Here is a 16,710-nt window from a genome sequence, read left to right as displayed (position 1 = left end):
GCTGTGCAGTCTGGCATAATTAGCGCACTCAAACTTTAAACATCGTAGACATCTATATCATTTATGCATTGAAGAAAAAAAAGCATTTACCCTAGAACCAAGCTTTTTGCGGATGTCCGAGAATAAGTTAGTACAACTAAAAGGTAATTGGATTGTACAAAAACATTGAAAAAAAAGACACACAACAAAAGCTTGTCTGTGTAGTGGTTAGATATGAAATTGTCATGCTACTCACACGGTGGGTGGCTGAAAGCCTCAAACTGAAAAAATGGGGAACACGCTGAACCACTAACATGAATCTTGTTTCCGTGGCCTAAACATGCTCCGACCGTCGAGGCTCTAACTTTGATACACAGCAGTGCCCACCAAGGAAAATACCTTATTAAAAGGCATGTTACAGCTAATTGCTAGGTTAGCGATCCATTAAATAATGGCATGGGCGTGCAATTATGCCAAGATCCACCGTCAGATTAAACCACATCTTTTTGATTGGTTCTTGCTGCCAATTGCTGGAACAAGATAATGTGATGACTCATCTCAAGGACAGTAGGCACAGAAAACAGTGTACTAAACATGAGAAGACTTTAGCGTTGTGATCTCTACGCTTCTGGCAGATCTCAAGGCATAGCAGACAACATGTGGGAGATGCAATGGCATGATTCTTCCTGTCTACCTATCAGATGCTACAACACAGCTGTACACATCTTCTGTATAAATAGGCGGCAGCGGACTGGTGTATACATCAAACAAGAAGCTCTTATTTTCTGCTTCTCCTCCTCTCATTCACCACAAGACAGCGATAAGCTTCAAGCTCAGATATGGCTTTCCACCAAAGATCGATAAGTTTGCCTTCTAGGCCTCACGTCAGTGAGACCGAAGTCGAGGAAGAGCTCCACCACCTAGAAGCAAGCCTCTCTTCCTCCAGTTCCATCAGCACGATGTGCGATGGTCTTAGGAGTCTTGCAAACATCTACGATGGTCTTGAAGAGATTATCTGCCTACCAAGCAACCAAGTTTGCTCCTCCCAGAAGAGGAACATGTTGGATGGAGAGATGGGATGCTCCATTGAGCTCTTAGATCTCTGCAGCACCATGCAAGAGACCTTCACTGAGATGATGGTCATCATCCAAGAGCTTCAACTGGCTCTACGAAAAGGAGATGATGCTGCACCTCTTCCTCTAATTCCATCAGCACGATGTGCGATGGTCTCAGGACTCTTGCAAACATCTACGATGGTCTTGAAGAAATCATCTGCCTACCAACCAACCAAGTTTGCTCCTCTGCTGGGAGGAGCATGTTGGATGGAGAAATAGACGGTTCTCTTGAGCTGCTAGATCTCTGCAACGCCATGCAAGAGATCTTCGTCGAGATGAAGGCCATCATCCAAGAGCTGCAATTGGCTCCAAGGAAAGGTGATGACGCAGCTACTCAGGCCAAGATCCAATCCTACACCCGCTTGGTGAAGAAGTCCAAGAATCTTTTCAAGAAGACTGCGAAGAAGGCTCCTGCAGATTGTAGCATGGTCATGCTGTTGGCCAAGGCTAGAGAGATCTCTGTGTCTCTGCTGGAGTCCACACTCCATCTCTTGTCGAAGCAAATTGAAATGCCAAAGCAGTCTCTTGTCTGCAAGGCATTTTACAAGAAGAAGGCCGTTGTTTGCGAGGAGGAGAAATTGCAGGAGTTAGAGTGCAGCATCCAAGATCTTCAGAATGGAGCAGGAAATCTGTTTAGGAAATTAGTCCAGAACAGAGTTTCTCTTCTAAACATTCTTAGCTCATAGATACTACACATCACTCTACTCACTGTGATTGGCATCCGCCTTTTTGAGGATGATCCAATCTTGCGACAGTTTTGCCATATGTATAGAGTACAAACGTACATAAATTATAGAAACAAAGACCAAAGTTTCGATCCATCTCAGATTTTGCGATATTGATAAAATCTCTTTGGGCTTTGTGATGAATATATGCATGACAAGAGGAAATGTGTATGATGTGAATCCATCATGTAGTTGCTAGGTTTTTGTTATTGGTCTTTTTTGTGGTAAATGTTAACAGTAAAATGATTATAGACCTACATGTAAGTTTTTTTACAAGTTAACATTACCTTAAGATTCTTTTTTATCTGTACCTTAAGATTCTTGATTAGTACACAATCTTGATTAGCCAGGTCGAAGCCACATGGTTGATGGTTGCGCAAGATTCCCTTCAAAGATGCAAATGCTGTCCATCATAAGCTCAGTTATTATTTTGGTATGTATCTACCTTCTTATTCTTATTCATATATGATAATTTTGCAGTGCTGCTAAAATCATATAGCTAATTTTCATGGATAGATTAAGTTAAAGAATGAAATAAAAAATGTTCTTAACAACAAAAATAATCCATATGCACATATGAAAATAAATTATATGCTGGTATCTTCTGCACAATTTTATTTTATGTTCGATGGGAGATAATTATTGGATTGAGCATCATGAATTTATGAGATACCATATCCTAATGTTAACACATTAACAACAATAAAATCTATACTGTAAAATAGAAATATTTTGCCTCATCAAGGCATGGTACTATATTTTTGTTTGTTTCTTCGCCCCTCTTACATTGTATACGAACGCCAGTAAAATCCATTACAACCCTATACACTAAAAAAACTCATTCAGCTAAGAATTCGTGACGAAATTTACCAACATATTTGTCCAAAAACCTTAGAACCATGCCTGTTCAACTATTATCTTGACACTCAATGGCGACAACATATATATGCTTAATATCTCACAGAAAATGCAAGCATTTTGGGGCCACGAAGAGGTTTGTGCGCTTGAACACCTGTACATTTGTTAGCATTACTAGATGAATTGCATGCATGCAACTGAAACAGGCCAGCGATGTTATGAAGAGTCAAGAGTTCAGCGAAAAAGGCTTTCGCCCCGATTTATATATAAAGCAACGATCAGAGATACAAATCCGAATACAACACACCACTGAAAAATGCAACACAAGCACACCCAAGGCAAGATACAAGGATGCCGATGCACCACAACACTACCCAATCGACCACCAAGCAAACTACAGATGAGCAAAAAAGAACCACTTGGGGCCGACAAGGACCTCTCGAGAACTAGTCACCGAGAAGAAGTGAATCGGGACAATGACGGAGCATGGACTCCATGGCAGTGCCTTCAAGAAGGGCACGTCCGAATTGTCACTACCGCCCGATCCCGAAGATCACGTTTTCACCCGGAGCAATGTGAAGAAGAAGGGAACACCAGGATGGAGCCTTCATGAAGGAAACAACGCTCGCGGCCGCCGCCACCATCGTCCTGAAAGAACCGGGCGAGTAGTGCACTCCGGTGTTAACCCTCCCTCCACCAAACCACCATGCTACGCCGAACATCATCAACCATATGCCACCCGCATGACTTTGGCTGCCCAACCGCACCCATGGCGCGCGCTCCGCCCACGAACACCGCGTGTCCCGCCGCCAAGGCCGCTGCCCTGCATCCAAGCACCTCCGTGAGCACCCAAAGGCCTTGGCTTTGGCCTAACTGGCAGCCCCCAACCGATGAAGCAGCCATCAACTGCCTTGCCTCGTACATCACCAGAGCCTCGCCAGACGGCACACGGCTGAGGAAAGGGGAATGGGGAGTGGACGCATCCGGACTAGCGCACCCCTGCATCGGTGAAGGGTGGCCCGACATCGGGGCCTCCCATCCCTCCTAAGAACTCCCCACCGGACACACCCCCGTGTCGCCTCACCGTGGCGGCCGACGGGGCTCGACGTGAGGCCACCAACGACTGCCCGCCCATCGACGTGGAGAGCCAAGCCACCCCTCACCCGCATCCGAGAGAGCTCAACGAAGGACCACCTCGCGGCGCCCACCGGCCACACCAGCACTGGAGCACCGCCGGGGCGCTAACCCCCACTACAACGCAGGCGCCTCCGCGGCCTGGCCAGAGCCGCCTAGCACCCTGCCACCGAGCAGCCGTGTCGTCAGCCGCAACGCCACCTCCTTAGCCTGCTCGCCGGCCACCCCCAAAGGCGTCCGCTTGAACACCTCTACATTTGTTAGCATTACTAGACGAATTGCAAGCATGCTGCCGGTGTTATGAAGAGTCAAGAGTGTAAGGTTGGACAACGACTGTTAGCAGAACCAGATAGCACAACGCTGGAACATGCGCATGAAGTCAATGACTCCTTACACCAGCAAAACGAAACCACACGTCGACACCCTCGTGCAGATGAGTTTGCCACTAACAACTAAGACACGGCTGCAGCATGCCAGCGACAAAGCATGAAGAGGGCTAGTCATCACACACATGATCAAGCTGTCTAGCACATCCAACACAAAAAACTGATCCTCGTGTGCGAGTTTGCCCCTGATAATTAAGACACTTTTGACAGGCCCATATACTCCATTCATAAATGTATAAAACGATAAGAAGACAGCAGAGCAGCATAAACTTGCCTTGAAGATGGGGGACAAACTCTCAGGGCTTGAACTGACAAGATTCCACTAAAAATGATAGCTTGAGCATGCAACTATGTGAAGATCCATCATCAAACTATACCATTCTTAATTAGTCCTTGCTGCCAATTAGTGGAACATGACAGCGTGAACATGAGACGACTTTAGTGTTGGGATCTCTGTGCTTCTGCCAGATCTCATGGCTAATGCAATGGCATGATTCTTCATGTCTACTAATCAGATGCTGCATCACAACTGTACACACACCTTCTGTATAAATAGGCGTCACCAGAACGGTAGATGCATCAAACTAGAAGCTCTTCTTTCGTCCTCCTCTCATCAACAAAATCACAGAGAAAAGTTTCAAGCTCAGAAATGGCTTTCCACCAAAGATCGACCAGTTTGCCTTCTAGGCCTCACGTCAGTGAGACCGAAGTCGAGCTAGAGCTACAGAGCCTAGAAGCAAGCATCTCTTCCTCCAATTCCATCAGCACGATGTGCGCTGGTCTCAGGACTCTTGCAACCATCTACGATGGTCTTGAAGAAATCATATGCCTACCAAGCAACCAAGTTTGCTCCTCCCAGCAGAGGAGCATGTTGGATGGAGAAATGGAAGGCTCTCTTGAGGTGCTAGATCTCTGCTGCGCCATGCAAGAGATCTTCGTCGAGATGAAGGCCATCATCCAAGAGCTGCAAGTGGCTCTAAGGAAAGGTGATAATGCAGCTACTCTAGCCAAGATCCAATCTTACACCCGCTTGGTGAAGAAGTCCAAGAATCTTTTCAAGAAGACCGCGAAGAAGGCTCCTGCAGATTGTAGCATGGTCATGCTGTTGGCCAAGGCTAGAGAGATCTCGGTGTCTCTCCTGGAGTCCACACTCCGTCTCTTGTCGAAGCAAATCGAAATGCCTAAACAGTCTCTTGTTTTCAAGGCATTGCACAAAAAGAAAGCATTGGTTTGCAAGGAGGAGCAATTGTCAGGGCTAGAGTGCAGTATCGGCGATCTCGAGAGCGGAGCAGGACATCTGTTCAGGAAATTAGTCCAGAGCAGAGTTTCTCTACTCAACATCCTTAGCTCATAGATACTCCTGAGTCACTGTTGACGCCCTTCGATTGGCATCCGCCTTTTAAGGAATAGCTGATCATCATACAATTTTCCCATATGCATACACTATACTGTATAAATGTACATGATACTACAGAAAGAGACACCAAAGTTTTGATCAATTTGGCCATTTCTTCCTTGAAGATGTGTTTGTGATGCTTTATGTTGATATCCTTGGCTGGTGGATCTTGCTCCTTGTGCATGAAACATGCCAGCTCAAAGTCACAAGGTCCCAACTTGTAGTTAGCAGAATCATTCAATTTTATTACCCAGATTGTCCACCACCACCACATGGCTGTGCAGTCTGGCACTACAATTGAATACGTTTCTTGTTTCATACAGCAAAGACCAAACTAGTGGTACTCAAATATTAACATCGTTGGGATCTATATTCATTGAAGGACTGAAAGTGAAAAAGTAACGAAAACATTTACTCTAGAACCACAACTAACTTCTACAGATATTTCATGGAAGATGAATATTCGATTGACCATGATAGATTTCAGACATACCATATCTTAATGTTAACACATTAATAGCAATAAAATCTCACATGTAAAAGGGAAACATTTTGCCTCATCAAGGCATGGGGCATAGACTTTGGTAATATACTTCTGTTTCTTTCTTCCCCCCGTTACATCGTATACTAATGCCACTAAAATCCATTAGAACCGTATACACTAAAAAAAAATCTCATGTAGCTAAGAATTTGTGAGAAAATTTACCAACATATTTGCCTCTTCAACTATAGTCTTGTCACTCAATGGCAACGACTTATATATACACAGAAAATGTAAGCCTTTCTGGACCACAAAGAGGTTTGTGCATTTGAATACCTCTACATTTGTTAGCATTACTAGACGAATTGCAAGCATGCCAGCAATTTTATGAAGAGACAAGAGTGTAAGGTTGGACAACGGCTGTTAGCAGAACCAGATAGCACAATGCTGGAACATGCGGATGAAGTCAATGACTCCTTACACCAGCAAGACGAAACCTCTTTGCAGATGAGTTTGCCACTAACAACTAAGACACCGCTGCAGCATGCCAGCGACAAAGCATGAAGAGGGCTAGTCATCATACACATGATCAAGCTGTCTAGCTCATCCAGCACAAAAAACTGATCCTTGTGTGCGAGTTTGCCCCTGATAATTAAGACACTTTCGACAAGCCCACATACTCGTTCATAAATGTATGAAACGATAAGAAGACAGCAGAGCGGCATAGACTTGCCTTGAAGATGGGGGACAAACTCCCGGGGCTTGAACTGACAAGGTTCCACTAAATGATAGCTTGAGCATGCAACTATGTGAAGATCCCTTATCAAACTATACCATTGTTAATTAGTCCTTGCTTAGTGGAACATGAGACGACTTTTGTGTTGGGATCTCTATGCTTCTGCCAGATCTCAAGGCTGATGTAATGGCACGATTCTTCTTGTCTGCTAATCAGATGCTGCAGCACAGCTGTACACATATCTTCTGTATAAATAGGCGTCAGCAGAATGGTAGACGCATCAAACTAGAACTCTTCTTTCTTCCTCCTCTCTTCGACAACAATACCGAGCAAATCTTCAAGCTCAGACATGGCTTTCCACCAAAGATCGACAAGTTTGCCTTCTAGGCCTCACGTCAGTGAGACCGAAGTCGAGCTAGAGCTTCAGAGCCTAGAAGCAAGCATCTCTTCCTCTAATTCCATCAGCACGATGTGCGATGGTCTCAGGACTCTTGCAAACATCTACGATGGTCTCGAAAAAATCATCTGCCTACCAACCAACCAAGTTTGCTCCTCCCAGCAGAGGAGCATGTTGGATGGAGAAATGGACGGTTCTCTTGAGCTGCTAGATCTCTGCAACGCCATGCAAGAGATCTTCGTCGAGATGAAGGCCATCATCCAAGAGCTGCAATTGGCTGTAAGGAAAGGTGATGACGCAGCTACTCAGGCCAAGATCCAATCCTACACCCGCTTGGTGAAGAAGTCAAAGAATCTTTTCAAGAAGACTGCGAAGAAGGCTCCTGCAGATTGTAGCATGGTCATGCTGTTGGCCAAGGCTCGAGAGATCTCTGTGTCTCTGCTGGAGTCCACACTCCATCTCTTGTCGAAGCAAATCGAAATGCCTAAACAGTCTCTTGTTTCCAAGGCATTTCACAAGAAGAAGGCAGCTGTTTGCAAGGAGGAGCAATTGTTGTGGCTAGAGTGCAGTATCGGAGATCTCGAGAGTGGAGCAGGACATCTGTTCAGGAAATTAGTCCAGAGCAGAGTTTCCCTGCTCAACATCCTTAGCTCATAGATACTCCCAAGTCACTCTTGGCGCCCTCCGATTGGCATCCGCCTTTTTAAGGAATAGCTGATCTTCATACAATTTTGCCATATGTATATATACACTATACTGTACAAATGTACATGATACTACAGAAAGAGAAAGAAAAGTTTTGATCCATTTGACCATTTCTTCCTTGAAGACGTGTTTGTGATCCCAGTATAGTCTCTTTTGAAGCCCATGGTTAGTGAATCTTGTTCCTTATGCATGAAACATGCCAGCTCAAAGTCAAATGGCCTCAACTTGTACTTGGCAGAATCAATCAATTTTATTGTCCACCACCACCACATGGATGTGCAGTCTGGCATAATTAGTGCGCTCAAATTTTAAACATCGTCGACATCTATATCATTAAGCATTGAACACAATGAAAATTACCCTACAACCAAGCTTTTTGCATGTTCTACCGGATCAACAATAATCTGAGCAAGACGTAATCCAAACTTGCCATTACGCAAAGTTTTTGTTTATCATGATTCTCAACACACAAAGAACCCTTTTCGAGAAAAAATACACAAAGAACAACCGATTCTTTATATGCTTATTTGTTATTTCAAACTTCACCTAAGTAAAGATGCCGATGTCCGAGAATCAGTTAGTACGACTAAAAGGTAACAGGATTGTACAAAATCATTGAAAAAAAAGAGACACAACAAAAGCTTGTCTGTGTAGTGGTTAGATATCAAATGGTCATGCTACTCACACGGTGGGTGGCTGAAAGCCTCAAACTGAATAAATGGGGATAACACGCTGAACCACTAACATGAATCTTGTGCAGTGGATCTTGTTTCCGTGGCCTAAACATGCCAGCACCGACCGTCGAGGCTCTAACTTGTGATACCCAGCAGTGCCCACTGTTAGGAAAGCAACTTATCTTTATTGAAGGCCCAAGAGGCATATATATATTACACATGACTTGAGGTGCAAGGAAACTAAACATAGACTAATAAGGACTCCTAGACCAATACTAATACTCCTTAACACCCCCCCCCCCCCCCCCTCAAATGCAAAGCGTATGCAATAGCATTGCATTTGAAGAAGTGTAATACTAAAAAAAATGATAATCCAAATCCGTGTCTTGAGAGTGTCGTCGTAGCATGAAGAGTCTTCAAAACCTGTCGAGTCGTCAAAGGGGATAATGAAGAGATGGCACATCAGAGGAAGACACCGCACCGATAGAAGATACAAAAGAAGTATCAAAAGAAGATGGGTTGTCGAAAGAAGATGGTCCATCGAGAGAATAAAGCATTGCTTAAAGAATCATGGCCCATGAAAACCAACGGCGAAAGAAGCTCGGCGGCAAGGGAATGGGCTTAGATCAACAATGCAAAGAGAGGCCACAGAAATCCTATAGAGAGGACAATGACCAGAAAAAGGCTGACAGACATAGGTATGGTGGACTCACATGACATGAGAAAACACAAAATATCAACGAATTTGGTGGACGCAGCGAAAAATATAGAAAAAGCACATGCCAGACTAATGCAATGACTAAAAGATCAGCAGCGGCAGCTAGCAAATAGGCTAGCAGGAACGCATCAACTAGCAAGTAGGCTAGCAGAACGCATCAGCTGAGTAGAGCAGCAAAGGGCAGCGGAACAACAGCAGCACGCAGATGGACGTGCAGGAGCAGAGCAGCAGCCAGCCAGCAGGGGCACACGCGGTCGACAGGAAGCAGCAGCGTTGGCCAAGATGAGATCCAGCTGCAGGCAAACGTGTGCGGACAGAAGCCTGCAGCTGCAGGAGAGCAACACGCAGGCTGCTGGAGCTGTACGGGCGGGCCTGCACGTGGAGCGGAGCCTTCCTGGAGCCTGGAGGTGCTTCCAGCCGAGCGCCCCAGCCGAGCGCACAGGAGGCGATGGTCCCGATCTGAGGCAGCCGCCATCGATCCAGGGGCAGGTAGCGGCCCACGAGGTGCCCACGCCGAAGCAGCTGGGCGAGCAGTCAAGGCGCCAGGCGGATCACGGAGCTGGTGGTGCCATGGAAGACGAGATCGATCCAGCGAAAAACAGATCGATCGAGAAAAAAAATAGTGGATCGCAAGGACGAGTTGCGGCGTCCGGAGACCTAAACCTAGGCTCTAATACCATGTTAGGAAAGCAACTTATCTTTATTGAAGGCCCAAGAGGCATATATATATTACACATGACTTGAGATACAAGGAAACTAAACATAGACTAATAAGGACTCCTCGACCAATACTAATACTCCTTAACACCCACCAATGAAAATACCATATTAAAAGGCATGTTACAGCTAAATGCTAGGTTAGCGATCCATTAAATAATTGCATGGGTGTGCAATTATGCCAAGACCCACCGTCAGACTAAACTGCATCTTTTTCATTGGTTGTTGCTGCCAATGGCTGGAACATGATAATGTGGTGGCTCATCTCATGGACAGTAGGCACAGAAAACAATGTACTGAACATGAGAAGACTTTAGTGTTGCGATCTCAAGGCATAGCAGACAGCATGTGGGAGATGCAATGGCATGATTCTTCATGTCTACCAATCAGATGTACACATCTTCTGTATAAATAGGCGGCAGCGGTACGGTAGATACATCAAACAAGAAGCTCTTATTTTCTGTTTCTCCTCCTCTCATCCACCACAAGACAGCCATAAGCTTCAAGCTCAGATATGGCTTTCCACCAAAGATCGATAAGTTTGCCTTCTAGGCCTCACGTTAGTGAGACCGAAGTCGAGCAAGAGCTCCATTGCCTAGAAGCAAGCATCTCTTCCTCCAATTCCATCAGCACGATGTGCGATGGTCTCAGGAGTCTTGCAAGCATCTACGACGGTCTTGAAGAGATTATTTGCCTACTAAGTAACCAAGCTTGCTCCTCCCAGCAGAGGAACATGTTGGATGGAGAGATGGAATGCTCCATTGAGCTGTTAGATCTCTGTAGCACCATGCAAGAGACCTTCGCCGAGATGATGGTCATCATCCAAGAGCTCCAACTGGCTCTAAGAAAAGGAGACGCTGCAGCTGCTCAAGCCAAGATCCAGTCTTTTATTCGCTTGGTGAAGAAGGCCAGGAAACATTTCAAGAAGTCTGCCAAGAAGCCTGCATTTGACAAGATGGTCATGCTATTGACCAAGGCAAGAGAGATCTGCATCTCTCTGTTGGAGTCCACACTCCATCTCTTGTTGAAGCAAATTGAAATCCCAAAGCAGTCTCTTGTCTGCAAGGCATTTTACAAGAAGAAGGGAATTGTCTGCAAGGAGGAACAACTGCAGGAGTTAGAGTGCAGTATCGAAGATCTTCAGAATGGAGCAGGAGATCTGTTCAGGAAATTAGTCCAGAACAGAGTTTCTCTTTTAAACATTCTTAGCTCATAGATACTCCACATCACTCTACTCCCTGTGATTGGCATCCGCCTTTTTGAGGATGAGCCGATCTTGATACAGTTTTGCCATATGTATACAGTACAAATGTACAGAAATTATAGAAACAAAGACCAAGGTTTTGATCCATCTCAGATTTTGCGATAATTGATAAAATCTCTTGGGGCTTTCTGATGAATATATGCATGACAAGAGGAAATGTGTATGATGTGAATCCATCGTGTATTTGCTAGGTTTGTGTCACTGGTTTCATTTCTGTGGTAAATGATAACAGCAAGATGATTTTAGACCTACATGCAAGTTTTTTTACAAGTTAACCTTACCTTAAGATTCAATTTTCTTTAGCTGCACAAGATTCTTGATTAGCACACAATCTTTATTTTGTAGATTTCACTGATCATGCCAGGTCGAAGCCACATGGTTGATGGTTGCGTCACACCTAGCCAGATTCCCTTCATAGTTGCAAATGCTGTCCATCATAAGCTCAGTTACTATTTTGGTATGTATCTACCTTGTTATTCTTATTCATATGATAAGTTTGCATTGCTGATAAAATCATATAGCTAATTGTGATGGATAGGTTAACTGAAAAAATGAAATAAAAAATGTTCTTAATAATAAAATAATCCATATTCACATAGGAAAAAAATTGTATGCTGGTTTCTTCTGCATGATGTTATTTGGTATTTGATGGGAGATGATTATTGGATTGAGCATCACGGATTTATGAGATACCATATCCTACTGTTAATACACTTTTTTCGAAAAGGAGGATGACCCCGGCCTCTGCATCTGGGAGATGCATGCAGTCATTTTATTAATTATGCACAAGGACCTTACAAGGTAATACATCAATATGTCTGAATCCGCCGTCCTTGCGACATGTGTTGCAACTCCTATCCAATTGATGAAGGGATGCAGTAAGCCTGAGCCGAATACTGAGACCTCTCACCAAAGCCTAACATCTAAAACCGAAGGCCTGAACGAAGCCACATACTAGGTGTGGGGCACAAACCGGTCTGACGCACTCTCATGGGTCGTCACCACCATCTTCCACCGGTCTATCATAAGCGCAGCTATTGATGCATCGTCCTTGCCAGTCCTGCCGTCGACGCCGCCACGGTGCCAAACAACGCCACCACCTTGCGCTCGTCCATCCAGACACTTCTGTCGTCGAGATCTAGCTACCTCATGCCGCCAGTACTCGTCTTCTTCATGCTGTAGATGACATGCCACTCCACCTGCGAACCTCCGCACCACCACCACCAGCCATTGCCACCCGGATCCCACCGCCAGAACAGCCTTCTCCCGAACACCCAAGCCTCCCACACACCAACCTCTCCTAGCCAAACGGCGCCCCCATGGAGGTAACGACACCGAGCGCTGCCGCCACCGCATCCGCAAGGGATAACAGGAATTAACCTTGGGTTGGAGAAGAAGGGGTGGGGAGAAGGGATCTCGTCGGTACCTCCAAGGAGGGGAACGACGCCCGCAGGCGGTGTCACCGACATGGATGGCCAAGCCACCAAAGGGTTTCTCCCGAACCCAACTCACACCACCGTGCCCAGCCACCATCAGGCCGGTGAGACAAGATCACCGGCGCGACATCCGGAGGGAAGTGGACAAGACGGGAAACTTCAGATCCGACGCTAGGAGAACCGCCGGAGCAGACCACCGGCCATGTACCGCGCCTTCTGTCGCTGCCGAGGACACCGCCCCTCTCCCATGAGCACCGCCAGCCGCGAAGATGACGTTGGCTCTCCAAGCAGGGCCGCCGCCCTGGAGCCCCATTCCCTTTATCGAGACCGGAGTGACGAAATCCCCGCCACCACCTTCACCGGCCGCCGCACGGGTTGCCCGACAGCTTCCTCTGGTGGCGGCGAGGAAGATGAGGGGCTAGAAGTGGTGGTGCGGGGTAACCCTAGTCGCCTCCCGTGTCACCCAGGAGGACGACCTAACAACAATAAAATCTCTACTGTAAAATGGAAATATTTTGCCTCATCTAGGCATGGTGCTATACTTTTTTTTTGTTTCTTCGCCCCTCTTAGGCCTTGTACAATGGAAGGTGCTTAGAGAGATGCTTAGAAAAATAAACCGGGTTTTTTTGAAGCACCGGTGCCTATTTCTACAGGAGAGACGCTTAGTTAAGCGTCTATCCTGTACAAATAAGCACCGGTGCTTAAGAAAAGTCTGGTTTATTTCTCTAAGCACCTCCCATTGTACAAGGCCTTAAATTGTATAAGAACGCCACTAAAATCTATTACAACCATATGCACTAAACAAACTCATGTAGCCAAGAATTTGTGTGGAAATTTACCAACATATTTGTCAAAAAACCTGAGAACCGTGACTCTTCAACTATAATCTTGTCACTCCGTGGCGACGATATATACACACACACTTAATATCAATTCAGTAAGCATTTTTGGGCCACAAAGAGGTTTGTGCACTTGAACACCTCTACATTTGTTGGCATTACTAGATGAATTGCAAGCACTGCATTCTGCAAGTACGAGTTAATGGGGGCGCCTTCGAGGGGGACTGCGGACGCCCAGCCCTCGTCTGCCGTGGATCGCCGGCGGGTGGGTGGTCGGTTTTGGGCTCTAGCGGATTCCGACGAGGACGACGAGGATGGGGACTCGCCGGAGGCTTCATCGGCATCTCCAACCCCGTCCGATCTCATTTGTGAATTCTTCAATGCCGGCTATGACGAAGATGATGTGGCGACGACGATCGACAAAGTCCTGCCACCCGAGGATCCGGCTAGGATTGGACTACACGCTGGAGAGAGGAAGGAGATGGTTCGTCGGGTCGTGCATCGCAAATCGGCGGCGACGGCGATCCGGCCATGGAAGGGCCCCTTGCCTAAGGTAAATCTCCCTAACTTAACTTTGTTTGATTTGATTCGCCCGGAGTCATGGATTGAGGTTAAGAGGAGGAAGAAGCCATGCCAGAAAGGGCCGAGTTCGGCGCCGGTGTTGGACGCGGCGGCGAAGCCGGCGAGCAAGCCGATCCAGATCGCGGCGGCTCGCCGTGATCGTTTGAAATCGATCTTGGGTCGTAGCGGGCTGGGTTTGGACGTTTTTTCGCTCGAGATCGTTGGGCCAGGGACTATTGGGTAAGAGGCCCAAGTGAATCCAGGTCCTATCGATAGCGAAACTGATGTCGCATGCATCCTAGCGCCATCTACGTCGCGTTCGTCTACCCCGAGTCCTAGGGTTTTTTCGCATCAGGCGCCCCGGCTGCGTTCTTCGGGTCCTGGACGCGCTAGACGGATTCCTCCCCTGGTGGCCATGGCGGGCCACGGGGCTGGTCTGCAGCCGGGAAAGAACACCGCCGTGCATACCGGGGCAGGCCGCGTCGGAGGTGCGCCGCCGCCGGGCGGTGGCAATGGCCTTGGTGCTGTGATGGCCTGGCTTATTAGGGATGATAGACTACTCATATAAATAAGGAATTCCTTCTTTTCCGGGAGCCCATTTGTACAGAACTCCAAAGTTAAGCGTGCTCAGCTTGGAATAGTGCCAGGATGGGTGACTGACCGGGAAGTTGCTCCCGGGTGCGCATGAGTGAGGACAAAGTGCGCAGAAAAGACTAGTATTGATCTGTGGGGCCAGTCTAGATCCCGCCAGGAGTAACGACCACCGGCGGGTGTGTCCAGAGCGTTACAAGTTGGTATCAGAGCCGACCCTCGCGGTTACACGGATGGTTGCGGACAGGTGCGTGGTCATGTTGTTCATGACGTTTGTGACTCGTCGTGCCACATGGCATGTCACATGTACTGGACTGGAAGCACAGATGTATGTGCCAAGGGAACATTCCTGTGGCCCGACGAGGACGTCGGTTCCTCTGAGTGGGGGTGTATGTGATGGCATGACTTATTAAGGATGATAGACTACTCATATAAATAAGGAATTCCTTCTTTTCCGGGAGCCCATTTGGACAGAACTCCAAAGTTAAGCGTGCTCAGCTTGGAGTAGTGCCAGGATGGGTGACCGACCGGGAAGTTGCTCCCGGGTGCGCATGAGTGAGGACAAAGTGCGCAGAAAAGACTAGTATTGATCTGTGGGGCCAGTCTAGATCTCGCCAGGAGTAACGATCACCGGCGGGTGTGTCCGGGGCGTACAGGTGCACCGTCGCCGGGTGTTGGTTCTGGCCGTGGTGTGCTGCCGTCACCGGTCTCTGGGTCTGGTCGAGGTATGCCGCCGCTGGCGGCTGCAGCTGGCCGGGGTACTGCGGTCGGCCCTGGGATGGTGACCGACCGGGAAGTTGCTCCCGGGTGCGCATGAGTGCGGACAAAGTACGCAGAAAAGACTAGTATTGATCTGTGGGGCCACTCTAGATCTCGCCAGGAGTAACGATCACCGGCGGGTGTGTCCGGGGCGTTACAGGTGCACCGTCGCCGGGTGTTGGTTCTGGCCGTGGTGTGCTGCCGTCACCGGTCTCTGGGTCTGGTCGAGGTATGCCACCGCCGGCCGCTGCAGCTGGCCGGGGTACTGCGGTCGGCCCTGGGATGGCGAGTGTGGCTGCAGGACGTGGTGGCGGTGCCCTTCCAGGGGTTCGGCCGCCGTTGCTGGGCTCGGCGAGGCTGCCTGCCGCGGGTCGAGGCGGGACGACCGGTGGTCCTCGTGTTGGGGAACGTAGTAATTTCAAAATTTTCCTACACACACGCAAGATCATGGTGATGCATAGCAACGAGGGGAGAGTGTGATCTACGTACCCATGTAGATCGACAACGGAAGCGTTTGGTTGATGTAGTCGTACGTCTTCACGGCCCGACCGATCAAGCACCGAAACTACGGCACCTCCGAGTTTTGGCACACGTTCAGCTCGATGACGATCCCCGGACTCCGATCCAGCAAAGTGTCGGGGAAGAGTTCCGTCAGCACGACGGCGTGGTGACGATCTTGATGTACTACTGTCGCAGGGCTTCGCCTAAGCACCGCTACGATATTATCGAGTACTATGGTGGCAGGGGGCGTCGCACACGGCTAACAATAAGATCATGTGGATCAACTTGTGTCCATGGGGTGCTCCTTGCCTCAGTATATAAAGGATGGAGGAGGAGGAGGCCGGCCAAGGCAATAGGTGCGGCCAGGATGTGGAGTCCTACTAGGACTCCAAGTCCTAGTAGGAGTCCACCAAGAGGGGAGGAAGGGAGAAGGAAGTGGAGGAGAAGGAAAGGTGGCCGGCCCCCTTTTCCCTAGTCCAATTCGGACTAGAGGGGAGGGGGGGCGCAGCAGCCCCTTGGCCCTTTCTCCTCTTCCCACTAAAGCCCATCAAGGCCCATTGCTTCTCCCGTAACTACCCGGTACTCCGAAAAATACCCGAATCACTCGGAACCTTTCCGATGTCCGAATATAGTCGTCCAATATATCAATCTTTACGTCTCGACCATTTCGAGACTCCTTGTCATGTCCCCGATCTCATCCGGGACTCCGAACTCCTTCGGTACATCAAAACTCATAAA

At 47.8% G+C, this 16,710-nt stretch overlaps 2 protein-coding genes and 4 pseudogenes across 5 annotated transcripts in view; all 6 read left to right on the top strand.

Annotated features, from left to right (window-relative positions):
- Positions 1-16,710, top strand: part of LOC125546084 (uncharacterized) — a 36,892-nt pseudogene that overhangs the window by 6,239 nt on the left and 13,943 nt on the right. The window contains exons 2-3 of the transcript XR_015599058.1: positions 2,166-2,252; positions 11,631-11,742. The product of XR_015599058.1 is annotated as an uncharacterized LOC125546084 (transcript). The remainder of the gene's footprint in view (positions 1-2,165; positions 2,253-11,630; positions 11,743-16,710) is intronic.
- LOC125531175 (uncharacterized) lies at positions 784-2,154 on the top strand. Of its 3 annotated transcripts, none has more exons than XM_087514137.1 (2): positions 784-1,039; positions 1,294-2,154. In XM_087514137.1, the coding sequence occupies exons 1-2, from the start codon at positions 819-821 to the stop codon at positions 1,778-1,780; spliced, it is 708 nt and encodes a 235-aa protein (XP_087370263.1). In that variant the 5' UTR covers positions 784-818; the 3' UTR covers positions 1,781-2,154. The 3 variants fall into 3 exon arrangements, with proteins under 3 accessions (XP_087370263.1, XP_087370264.1, XP_087370265.1); XM_087514138.1 differs by having other exon boundaries at positions 816-1,083; positions 1,335-2,099; XM_087514139.1 differs by having other exon boundaries at positions 816-1,118; positions 1,376-2,095.
- LOC125546083 (uncharacterized) lies at positions 4,781-6,356 on the top strand. The gene has a single exon (XM_087514134.1). It carries the CDS (start codon positions 4,847-4,849, stop codon positions 5,549-5,551), a length of 705 nt encoding a protein of 234 aa, XP_087370260.1. The 5' UTR covers positions 4,781-4,846; the 3' UTR covers positions 5,552-6,356.
- On the top strand, positions 6,378-8,014 carry LOC147981854 (uncharacterized; annotated as a pseudogene).
- Positions 9,323-11,624, top strand: LOC125546089 (uncharacterized; annotated as a pseudogene).
- Positions 11,749-16,605, top strand: LOC147981853 (uncharacterized; annotated as a pseudogene).

This window comes from Triticum urartu, chromosome 3A (assembly GCF_056163025.1).
Source record: "Triticum urartu cultivar PI428250 chromosome 3A, HENAU_Tu73, whole genome shotgun sequence".
Lineage (NCBI taxonomy): Eukaryota > Viridiplantae > Streptophyta > Magnoliopsida > Poales > Poaceae > Triticum > Triticum urartu.
Note: the sequence above shows the minus strand (reverse complement) of the source record. Positions and strands in the feature narration are given on the sequence as shown.

What these genes read in the sequence shown, in the direction of transcription:
- LOC125546083 (XM_087514134.1), top strand. Translation starts at nt 4,847, where the DNA reads ATGGCTTTCCACCAAAGATCGACCAGTTTGCCTTCTAGGCCTCACGTC.
- LOC125531175 (XM_087514138.1), top strand. Translation starts at nt 819, where the DNA reads ATGGCTTTCCACCAAAGATCGATAAGTTTGCCTTCTAGGCCTCACGTC. An exon ending in CATTGAGCTCTTAGATCTCT is followed by an intron (nt 1,084 to 1,334) that starts GCAGCACCATGC and finishes TTGAGCTGCTAG; the next exon opens with ATCTCTGCAACGCCATGCAA.